We start from the raw sequence: 12,208 nt of genomic DNA on the forward strand, positions 1-12,208 counted from the left end.
ATTATTTCTTCTACTTGATATGATTGTTAGTGCATGAACTTGATCAATTTATGTGCTTTATCTGTGATTATTGGGATTGACTCGACAGAGCTATTTTGATAATTAGACGGTAAGTATAAGAACCTTCGAGTAGTTTTCACCGGATGAGTGTGTCAATTGCATGTGGTGTCGTAGACATACAGATATCACCTTAGGTAGCCAATTACGAGACTTGTTAGTTAATGCTTTATTCATAATTTGTTTGCATAGACATATAGTGAACCGTTTATGAATAATAGACTCATAATACACGCGACAGCGGGTTATGAGTAAATTAGTGTCTCGGGTTAATAATCATGAATCATATATTTCATAATTGAGGGGTTTTGGGTGAGCAATTCTTGCATAGGGGGAAGATAAAATCCTAGGTCCGTTTTTATATTGATATTCTCTCTTGTTTATTTGCTTTCCTAATTAGTTTAATTTATTTAGTTGATTAAATTTGACAACCTTGCGTAGGCTGGATAAAAATCATAATTGTTAGAATTTGGTACTTAGGATTAGATAATTTGAGTATTCCGTGTGGGATCGACATCCGACTCTCACGAGTCCACTTTTACTACTTGTTTGCGATACGTGCACTTGCGTGTTAGGTATTTAGCACTCCAATAGATGGTATCCTCTTCTTTTTTGGTCTTCCACGTCGAGATTTAAATTCAGGTGGGCCAACACAAATTTCCTCTTCGTTTGTAGTGTATCTAACATACGGTAAATAGGGATCATATAGTCATATGGTTCTGTCCTCTCGTTCCCTAATACACACACCGCATGAACACAAGAAAATCCAAGAATCTGCCATTCTCGACATGTGCAAGATTTTTGCGCCAAGTCAACAACAATAGACGGATTACTGGGAACTTCAAAAATATTGTCAGCGGCCTTCTCAGGCTTCCACGACCTGCCTTCAACTTCAATATCTTGCGAAATTTTCTCCTTCTTAGGGTAGCACATAGATGACCAATTAGCTGCTTTATCTCTTCTCTTAGTCATCTGCTTCATTAATTTGCTTCTAATTGCGTCTATCATAGTCATAACTGGTAGGTCGCGCAACAGAAGAATTTGCGAATTCCAAGATTCCACGCCGTTCGAATACATGATTTCACCGTATCTATGCCCATCAAAATACGCATTCGCCCATTTATTATAAGGCAAGTCATTCAAGAATTTCACAACTTTGCTAGAACCAGTGACCTTGAGCTTCTCGATCTTCTTATCAAAAGACGTCTTTGAGAATTCAAATACGCATGATACAAATTGGCCAACAATTGCCTCCCTATAACTTGTTGGAACCCCTTTAAATTTGTTGTTCAAATTACCTATCAAATGTCTGAGGCAAAATGAGTGAAAACAATATGGAAACATGTTCTTAACCCCTTCTAGAATGTCATGTTGCCAATCAGAAATAAACGTAAAGATACGATCCTGGTTAATTGGCTCCTTTAGCAATGTTAAGAACCAAAACCAGTTATCGTCATTCTCCTCATGAACAATAGCAAATGCGATAGGGAAAAGTCCTGCAAAAAAACTTATCCAAAAAAAATGCAAAAATTTTAAGAACTAATCATAATTTTGCTATTATAATTTGCATTTTGCTCTCAACAAAATTAATGGTTTGCATTTTTCATTTTTTCGTTTCATGTTCTGCATACTAACCATTAGCAAACGACAACATCATTAACAGCCATAAAAAATACTAGATTATGATAAATTAAAATATTGCTATTGTAATTTGGATTTTGGTGCCGCCAAAATTATTGATTTGCATTTTGCATTATACATGTTTTCAATTTTTCCTTTCGTCTTCTGCATCCTAAAAACTTAAATAAACATTGACATCTAAAAAAATTTAAATTATTTTTTGTAAGTAACATCGATCCGAACTTGTCTTTCACTTGGTTTACAACATCTGTAGGTGTCATTTGTGGCATGATTCGTAAATCACCAACCGTCAATTCACCAACAATTTGTGTACTCATCCTAATTTTTTTCGACCGACGAAGTGCAACACCACAAGTATGCAATTGATTAAATGTCCTTACGTAGAAAAAACCATTAATTTTGTTGGCAGATGCATGGGTTCTATAGGGAAGTTCTTAGATTCTTTGAGTTTGCAAACAACAGTCACCCTATTACTTTCGTTCTTCACATAATCAAATTGAAATCCATTGTGATAAGCAAATTTGACTAAACATTTCCTAAAATTCTCTACCCCCTCTTTAAATATTTGCCCCACATCTGTAATTAAGTTACTCCAATTTGAACTCAACATCACCATTGGATTACGTGATCCTTCTGATGCAAGACTACCCATCTTTGGATTTGCATCAAGCATCGACATTTGGGTTCCAGTTGGATATTCAAGGAAATCTGTTGTTTTAATTTAACATTACACCATCTTTCAACTTCACATTAACACAAATTTCATCAATCAAAAATTTCTCAACATACTCCATCATCACGCCGGCCAACATCGTCGTCATCCGCCAACATACATTACCCGTGATTTAAAAAATTGTATGTTAATGTAAAATTACCAGGATATAAAGTACTCCACTTCAAGCAAACAAAATTTACTAAACACTTATATCTCGAAGCACCCGACACTTTTTTACTGCTACGAAACCATCGAACTTAAATACCAATTTAATTGAGCGGGGCAAACTGCATAACGAAATTAACAAATAAAAAACCTCAATTATGCTATGGATCGACCAACAAAGAAAAACGATAGTAACGAACAACAAAACAAACCTGTTGACGTAGCTCCTCTTCATGTTCATAGCAATACGAAAAACAAAAATATACCTAATTGCATTTGATTTCACAAAACTAAAGCCATACAATTCTAAGATCTTATAATGACGAATGAGTTCTTTAATTCTACCACGTTTGATAAACGCCCGATATTTTTTTCCATACCACGTCTCATAACTCCCTTCCAAATTGGGCCGGTCCGACCCGGTTCGATCTGGTCTGACCCGACCTGATTTTCTTTCTTTTAATTAATTTTTTTTACAGCGGTGGTCTGGCTCATTGGAGCTTCGGTTAGCTGACTCAACATTAGTAAACTTCAACATTAGTTGACTATTGACATTTTTTTTCGGCAGCGTGTCGTCGCATCTCTAGTTAATTAGCACACTCAACATTAGTTAACTTAAACATTCGTTGACATTCGTCGGAGCTACGATTAGCTGATTTCAACACTAAAACAATCGGGTGTCTGCTAATGCTTAGTCAGCTAATCAGAGCCCTAAGTACCCGCCGCCGACAAAAAGAGTTAAAATAAAAAATAAAAAATAAATGGTCGGATGTCAGCTAGTGCGAACTCACCTAATGCATAGTCAGCTAGTGTCAACTCAACTAATCAGAGTTACGACGTCCCGTTGCCGGAAAAAAAATAATAAAAAAAAAAGAGTTGGACGTCAGCTAATGTTGAAGTCAGCTAATGCAAGTAAACTAATCCGAGTTCTGACGATCCGCCGCTCGGAAAAAAAAATTAAATAAAAAATAGTATGTTAACTAATGTTGAAGTTAACTAATGATGAGTCAAATAATCGGAGCTTCCAAGACAAGCCGCCGGAAAAAAAAAACGATGTCAACTAATGTAGAGTCAGCTAAATCGAAGCTCAGACGACCCACCACCAAAAAAAAGAATTAAAAGAAAAAAAAATGTGATATCAAATGTTAACTAATGTTGAAGTTAACTACTATTAAGTCAGCTAACCGGAGGTCCGACGACCCGCCGCCGAAAAAAAAAAAAAAAAAAAGGGATGTCATATGTTACTAATCTCGAGTCAGCTAAACGGAGCTACGACGACCCAGGCCACCACTGTAAAAAAAGAAATTTAATAAAATAAAAAACTTAAATTATTTGTTTAATAAAATGAATAGATAAAAATAATAACAAACCTTAATTACGGTTTGAATGGGTAAAAAACTCGAAAATGGTATAAACTAATTATTTGAGTTTATATCAAATGAAACTTACAAGAAATGAATTTTCTATACTATATTATCTATAAAAGGATGAATATGCTTGGAGTTTCTTCCATTTTTTGAATGTCCAAAAATGCCCCTAGGTAATTAAGTTAGTAAATTTATTTAGTAACATAAAATTAATAAATTGATACATCTACACGTAGTGCATCCACAATGAATGGGTACATGATGAATGTAGTGAGTAACCGATTCTACTTATACTTGGGAATGAGCAAAAGAATTTGAAGAGTTGGGAGAATGAATGGTAAAATATACTCTTTAAATACTGGTGTGCTACTATAAAACATATCATATGTGGAGTGGAAAGAAGTGAAATTCCCCACTTTCACATTTCGGTGAACTAATATTCATATTTTATTTCTATAAGTACCTTTTTCAACAGTTAGTAATTAAATTTGCAATTCATTTGTTGTTCAATTTTTTGTTGCATATTAAAATAAAATGGCGTCCATCACAAAGAAAAGTTTAGCATTGAAATAAACAGGCAACTTCTCCTAAGAGACAGCTTATTTACTTGACGTGCATCGAGAGTGGCATGTCGGAATTTTCAGGTTTAAGAAATATTTTATTCATATTTTACGGTGTTTCATAATATCGAATTTCCTAGAAATTTAGATTCTACTACAAATATTTCTTATTTTCTACTACAAATATTTTATTATTTTAATAATATTTTAATTTTAAACAAACCAGTGAAGGAGAACTTGTACAAGCATCTCGAATAATTCTCCAGTTTTGAAAATTGTCATTCTCAAAGGTTGGCGGCGCTATTCGCCAAAGGAGATGTAAGGCTTGTGCGCGATGGACTCTACCTGCGAGGGGAGTGTGTCGGTCGCATTCTTTGATGATGGTTCTGTGTATGGATAGTTTGGTGGCTAAAGAGCAAAATATGGAAAAGTGGTGGTGACGGCGGTTTTAAAGCTTAAATAAAGAAATAGAATTAAGCCTCTTTCTTTGGGTGAATTGCATTTTGCACCCCAAAAATGGTAAGAATTGGCGTTTTGCACCCTTCGATTTTGGAATTGGCAAAATACACCCTCAAATTAAATATCTAATGACAAAATGCATCCTACAACTGTTTCGTATGAGATTTTAACCAAAATTTGAATATATCATGATATTTAATATTTAGGAGTTTCAGTATTTTTAACAAAAATGATGAGAATTCAATTTAGGACAAACATAAGCTTATTTCATACAAACAATTTTAAAACAACATAAAATGTGAGGTTAGAATATAACTAGAAAAATAATCGATCATTGAGATTTAAAAAGACAGAATAAATCTCATAAAATATGTAATGAAAATTGTTAATAATGTAGATGTTTTTTGAGCATAAATTATAACCTTTTAAATTACATTAAAAAAATATCATTGTATAAACAAAATTATTATTTTTTAGCTTATATATAATTTCAATTTTGATACGAAAAACTAACAAAAACAAATCATTATTTTTTCCTTTGTGATTCATTTATAATATAACGAAATAATAATTTAAAAATATAAAGTACAAAAAAAAAAAAAAAATCACCAAGCAAGAATATATTTGTATGGAGTTTGCAAACACCACAAACTTTAAGGAAAAAAAGTTAACTATATCACCAACTTCGAATTTTCCAGATGTTTCTGCAAACTACCTTGATATGAGAAAGTTTGCATTGTAAAATAGTTAGCTACAAAGACTACTATTACTACCCTGTGTATTTTTATTTGATTTTCAGTGTTGATGTTGGTGTTTTTATTTTATTTCAACTATTGATATTGTCACGACACGTGCAACGCACGTGCACATGCCTAGTACTCAAAAACATAAAAATGCTTGGGCTTATCTACATTATGTAAGTTAGTGAGGCTATCTCAATTAAACTCAATTTGATTTTGTATTCACAAGAAATTCAACAAGTGAAGGCCGCGGCCCCGCATATCTTGTGAAGATTTTGGAGACAAAATCATGTGATTGTTCATGTGCTTTTGTTTCTCCGAGTTTGTCATAAACCACATACCATTTGGCTTCTTCGCAAGGACTATGGTATTTACATGTTCATCTATATATACACATTCACACGACACATTTCTATAGTTACAACCCAACTTTCAATTCACAACTTCAGAGCTTAAACCGAACGGTGTTAAGGTCAAATGTCTGACAACTAACATCGAGGGCCACATTAAAACAAGTTTTCAAGTGCAGGGGTCAAATCGATACAATTGAGAGTAGAAAGGGGTAAAGTGATGCCAAGTCAAAGTACAAGAGGGAAAGTGGACATAAAATGCACATGTCAAAATGGCTCGGAGTAAACAAAAGATCATTCATAAGTAATACCGTTAATCTATCTGTCCATGAGTACATCTTCTACCTGCTGACAAAGTATCTTCTTTTTGTACAAAAACAAAAAAATGAACAAAATCATCCACGAACTAGCTAACAAACATTCTATTGCCCTAAGACCTAGCTTATGTATAACTGTATATATATCATTTTCTGCTCAAGCGAGATGTAAGATCAAGGAATAAATCCTCACTGCAAGGAATAGTGAGGCCGCCCATTGGATGATGGTATCGAAATTCTTCTTCGGCTTGGCATAGCAAATCTTGAAACGAAGGATGGTTTAAATATGACAATGGAATAACAAATCTCTTCTTTTCATTTTCTCCGACGTAAACAGCTAAATGCCCTTTTGGAACTTCATTTGATCTTCTTTCGTTGGATAAAGATCGTTTCAGTATTTGGCGGATGGCCATTTTTGTATGAAGTGTGAATCTTGGGGAAGTATTTGAAATAAGTGAGAGCTGAGTAAGGAGGAGTTGTTGATGATGGTTGTAATCAAGAAATGGTGTTTGTATATAGAGTAAAAAGCAGTTTGCCCCCTAAACTAATGTCCGTTTTGCACTTTGCCCCCCAAACAAAAAAAATTTGCACGTTCTTACCTGAACTCCGTTTTTTGTTGCACGGTGCCTCAAAATTGGAATTTTCAGGTCATTTTGATCGGAATCTTGCACATGTGCTTTTCACGTGAGTTTTAAGGGGGCAAAAGAGTCTATTCCTTACATTCTTCATAGTAAATAAAAAAAAAACAAAAAAAAAAAAAAAAAAAAAGAATGAAAGAAAATAAGGGGCTGCTGATCTGCCATTTCGGAACCAGCTTCGTCTTCATCTGTATCAACCACGGCGGCGCCAACGAGACCCCCTCTCCCCTCGTAATCGATTCCGTCTCCCGTTCGCCGATTCTCTCTCTTCAGGACACCGTCGGAGTTGGGTGGCGTCGCATCGATGCTTCCGCTGTACTTCTCCAGATCTCTAAGTTGGGTCTCTGTTCCGAGGTAACATTCTTAGCAAATTTGCAGAGTTATATCTCTCTTCATGTGAGTGGGAAAATTGGCAGCGTTTCTGGTGGAGGATGAAGTTGAGGGTTTCCACATATAGATGGAAAAGCCGCCGGATGTAGCGTCGAATTTGCAGGCAGAGCAGTGTGAGTTTCCATCGTTGGGTCTGCAGAGGAGCAGTGTAGATGGTCAAAAGAATCCAAAATTTTCATTCCAAAAAAATCCCAAATTCAATTCAATCAAAATGTATTAGATGATTCTATCTTGGCTTCGGATCTTGGATTTGTTGGAAGAGGAAATAATGATATCTCCCCCACAAGCTGAAACCTACACTCAAATCCCCCACACACATTTTCTTCTTCTCTAATTCTTCTTTGCACAAAATTTGCCACCCATCAATTTCTTTTTGCTTTCACACATTTTATAGTTTACAGTTTGAAAATTTTTCTGAGGAGCAGGTTCTCTCCAGTGGCAGATTTCCCCACCTTGTTTTTCACTTTTTTTTTTTTTTTTTAATTTACTATGAAGAATGTAAGGAATAGACTCTTTTGCCCCCTTAAAACTCACGTGAAAAGCACATGTGCAAGATTCCGATCAAAATGACCTGAAAATTCCAATTTTGAGGCACCGTGCAACAAAAAACGGAGTTCAGGTAAGAACGTGCAAATTTTTTTTGTTTGGGGGGCAAAGTGCAAAACGGACATTAGTTTAGGGGGCAAACTGCTTTTTACTCTTTGTATATATAGGCTATAAACAAATGATGTATCCTCTATGAAATTGAAAAAAACATAAGCATATGAAATCACATGGATTTGTCTTAAAAAAAACAAATTCATAATGAATTAATTAGGCCAATAACATGAACTTATGAGATCGAAAATATTGTATCCGACCAACTATGGCAACATGGCCCTAATTAAACCACCCTATAAGTTTTCTCTTGTAACTAATGCATGTAAGCCTTACAAATTACAGTCCCTACACATATATCACATCATCTAACTTATACTGCATTTAATTCGGTGGGTCTTATGAAATTTTCTTGCTGAAATGTTTTGAAGATTTTAGAGACAAAAGCATGTGATTCTTCATGTGATTTTGTTTGTCATAAATCATATACCATTTGTCCACTTCGTAACCACTCTATCCAGCTATGAGGAATATGGCATTTACATGTTCATGTATATATATGTTTACACGACACATTTCTAAACTCACAACCAGCTTTCAAAACTCGATTTTCAAGATTTTCAAGATTTTCATCTGCTTCACTAAACTCTCGTATATTTCTTTGCTTTCATCTTCAGCCTCACCAAGATTTTCATCACTTCCAACAAAAATCGATGGCTATTCACAAAATTCTTAGACGGTCTTTATCGGCTGAAAAGAGGACAATTGAAGTTCCAAAGGGGCATTTGGCTGTTTATGTCGGGGAGAGTGAAAAGAAGCGATTTGTTATACCATTAACGTATTTGAATGATCCTTTGTTTCAAGAATTGCTATGCCAAACTGAAGAAGAATTCGGATTTCATCATCCAATGGGCGGCCTCACTATTTCTTGTAGTGAGGACTTATTTATTGATCTCACCTCTCGCTTGAGCAGAGCTTGATATATAAGACTAGGTTCTAGAGCAATATAATTTTTGTTAGCTAGTTTCTTTACATATTTTCCTATTTGTATACACAAAAGATACTTTGTCGGATACAAAATGTATTCCCGGACAAATTGATAGTAATTACAACTTTTATCATAAGCTCGTTTTTGAATTTCTTTTTTCAAAAATTTTATACCCATAACTTTTTTGTTTGATGTTGGTCACACGCAGAAAAGTATGTTCAAAACGTAGATCATTTTGTACTTGTAAATAAGGCAACTCGATCATTGGAATTTCATGAACCCCAAAAAATGAATCGGCTGAAGAGTTTGTAACTAGTGCCTATGCTTGTAATTTTATCCAGGCAAATAATCTCAGATAATAATTTATAGCCAGAGATATATATACAAAGGCATAATTCCATAGCAAAATACGTACCGGTGAGCACATAGCAAACTATTCTTAAGGGTTTTTTTTTATTTATTTTTTATATTTTTTTATTTTTTTATTTACTTTTTTTTTTATATTTTTTTTATATATTTTTTTTATGCAAACATGGTGTGCTCGCTGCAATTTTTTTATTTTTTATTTTACTTTCTTTTTTATATTTTCTTTATATATATATATATTTTTTATGCAAACATGTGCTCGCTGCAATTCAAGTAGCATACGCCTTATTTTGGAGGTTAATTAATTTCCTTTTGATCAACTATCAAACTTAGCACTTACAGGCCCGCCGCTTGATCAATTATCAAACGTAACGCTCACCCTTATTAAATAATTTAAAGGGCAAATGGCAAAAAGGCCCATCACATGGGACTTAAATGCATTTTAGTCCATAAAAAAAACAGTCACTCAATTAAGCCCATCCCTATGCCTTTAGTCTAAAATACCCTCAATAATATAATTCTTAACAATTCCACCCATTATGCTCTAACTTCCTTAATATTACACATTGACCCCGAATTTAAACAAATATATCACATAAACCCCCAAAACTTTTTTTTTTCAGAAAATAATTTTTTTTCTGAAATATTATTTTTCCGGCCAGATTCCGGCGTTGACTGCCGGAGACCGCCGGTCTCCGACGTTGACTTTTTTTTTTTTTTTTTTTTTTTTGAAAATTTTTTTTCCTGAATTTTTTTCCGGCCGGTCAACCACCGTTGACCACCGGTCTCCGGCGTTGACTTTTTTTTTTTTTTTTTTTTTTGAATTGTTTTTTCTTAGAAAAAAAATATTTTAATTAATATTACTGTCTTGACTACTAAATTACTGTCTCTGACAGTAATATTACTGTTTGGGACAGTAATATTATGAATATTATTTTTCCGAACAGTAATATTATTAATATTATTTTCTAAGACAGTTAAATTACTGTTGGAGACAGTAATTTAACATCCAAGACAGTAATATTAATTAAAATAAATTTTTTTGTAAGGAAAAAAAAAAAAAAAAAGTCAATTAACAGTTAAATTACTGTCTCCGACAGTTAAATAACTGCTGGAGACAGTAATTTAGCAACGAATACAATAATATTAATTAAAATTTTTTTTTAAGAATAAAAAAGTCAATTAACAGTTAAATTACTGTCTCCGACAGTTAAATAACTGCTGGAGACAGTAATTTAGCAACGAATACAGTAATATTAATTAAAAATATTTTTTTTAAGAATAAAAAAGTCAATTAACAGATAAATTACTGTCTCCGACAGTTAAATAACTGCTGGAGACAGTAATTTAGCAACGAATACAGTAATATTAATTAAAATATTTTTGAAGAAAAAAAAAAACAGTCAATTAACAGTTAAATTACTGTCTCCGACAGTTAAATAGCTGCCGGAGACAGTAATTTAGCAGCAAAGACAGTAAAATTAATTAAAATATTTTTTTTAAGAAAAAACAAAATTATTAAAAAAAAAAAAAAAAAAAAAGTCAACGCCGGAGACCCGGCGGTCAACGGCCGTTGACCGCCCGGAAAAGAATTTCAGGAAAACAAAAATTAAAAAAAAAAAAAAAAAAAAAAAAGTCAACGCCGGAGACCGGCGGTCTCCGGCGGTCAACGCCGGAATCTGGCCGGAAAAAAAATATTTCTAGAAAAAAAATTTATTTTCTGAAAAAAAAAAGTTTTGGGGGTTAATGTGATATATTTGTTAAAATCCGGGGTCAATGTGTAATATTTAAGAAGTTAGAGCATAATGGGTGGAATTGATAAGAATTAGGGTTAAAATTGGGGTCAAAATTGAAATTAGGGTTAAAATTGGTTAATTGGTGAAATTGAGCTAAATTGGGGTGTAAATCATGAAATTGGAGTTGAATTGGGTTTCAATGAATTGAGGGTAATTTTGGTATATATAAAGGAATTTTCCTTATTTGCAAATAAGTTTGAATGGGTTGGATTTATTTGAAAGACAAAAAAATTGGATGTCCCTCTTTTAATTAAGTGCCCTTGTCATGGGTTTTTTTGTGATTACCCCTAATTTAAAATTTAAAATTACTTGACGTATTATAAAGGGGTCTTTACAAATAAGCCCATGAATGGGTACTTATTCATAAAGACTTCTTTACCAATAATTCTACACATAGTCCAGATTTTTGTAAAGGACTAAAATAACACCTCATACTTTAATATGCTCCAATTTCATCCTTAACTTTATTTAACCTCAATTTGACCCCAAATTTCACAAATTATTCAATTTTGACCCAAAACTTTTTTTTTTCAAAAAAAAAAAAAAATTCAAATTTTTTTTTCCCGCCGGATTCCGGCGTTGACTTTTCAATTTTTTTTTCTCCGGATTTTTTCGCCAGTTTTCGGCGTTGACTTTTTCGATTTTTTTTTTCTTTCTCCCTTTCTTTATTTCCGTAACTTCTTTTTTTCGTTTAAACAACAATATTGCTGTGATTGACAGTAATATTAACTATCTTACTGTTAAACACAGTAAAATTAACTAAACTACAGTTTAACACAATAATATTGCTATATTAATCTCTAGCACAGTGATATTAACACAACAAAACTCATTATTATTGTGTAATAGAGTAATATTACTATGTTGACCGTTCAACAAATGTAAACATAATAAAAAAAACCAAAAGAATTAATATTACTGTGAGTGACAGTAATATTATTATAACAACAGTAATATTACCGTTAACAACAGTAATATTACAATAATAGACAGTAATATTATTACGTTACTCCGTGAATAACTCAAAGAAACAAAATATCCAAACAAAATAATAATATTGAT

At 33.2% G+C, this 12,208-nt stretch overlaps 3 protein-coding genes across 3 annotated transcripts; 1 reads left to right on the forward strand and 2 right to left on the reverse strand.

Annotated features, from left to right (window-relative positions):
• Window positions 1–636: 636 nt before the first annotated feature.
• LOC105960317 (uncharacterized) lies at window positions 637–1,711 on the reverse strand. The gene is made up of 2 exons (XM_088818967.1): window positions 1,693–1,711; window positions 637–1,553 (listed from the first exon to the last, which is right to left on the reverse strand). The coding sequence occupies exons 1-2, from the start codon at window positions 1,709–1,711 to the stop codon at window positions 637–639; spliced, it is 936 nt and encodes a 311-aa protein (XP_088675093.1).
• A 4,626-nt stretch (window positions 1,712–6,337) lies between these two features.
• Window positions 6,338–6,884, reverse strand: LOC148770063 (auxin-induced protein 15A-like). The gene has a single exon (XM_088819804.1). It carries the CDS (start codon window positions 6,782–6,784, stop codon window positions 6,518–6,520), a length of 267 nt encoding a protein of 88 aa, XP_088675930.1. The 5' UTR covers window positions 6,785–6,884; the 3' UTR covers window positions 6,338–6,517.
• Window positions 6,885–8,516: 1,632 nt separating this feature from the next.
• On the forward strand, window positions 8,517–9,120 carry LOC105960318 (auxin-responsive protein SAUR20). The gene has a single exon (XM_012984482.2). The coding sequence runs from the start codon at window positions 8,710–8,712 to the stop codon at window positions 8,974–8,976; it is 267 nt and encodes an 88-aa protein (XP_012839936.2). The 5' UTR covers window positions 8,517–8,709; the 3' UTR covers window positions 8,977–9,120.
• Window positions 9,121–12,208: the final 3,088 nt, after the last annotated feature.

The sequence above is a fragment of the Erythranthe guttata genome, chromosome 6, assembly GCF_056151865.1.
Source record: "Erythranthe guttata isolate IM_541 chromosome 6, IM_541, whole genome shotgun sequence".
Classification (NCBI taxonomy): Eukaryota; Viridiplantae; Streptophyta; class Magnoliopsida; order Lamiales; family Phrymaceae; genus Erythranthe; species Erythranthe guttata.

Coding starts and splice junctions, on each gene's coding strand:
- LOC148770063 (XM_088819804.1), bottom strand. CDS start 6,784: ATGGCCATCCGCCAAATACTGAAACGATCTTTATCCAACGAAAGAAGA.
- LOC105960318 (XM_012984482.2), top strand. CDS start 8,710: ATGGCTATTCACAAAATTCTTAGACGGTCTTTATCGGCTGAAAAGAGG.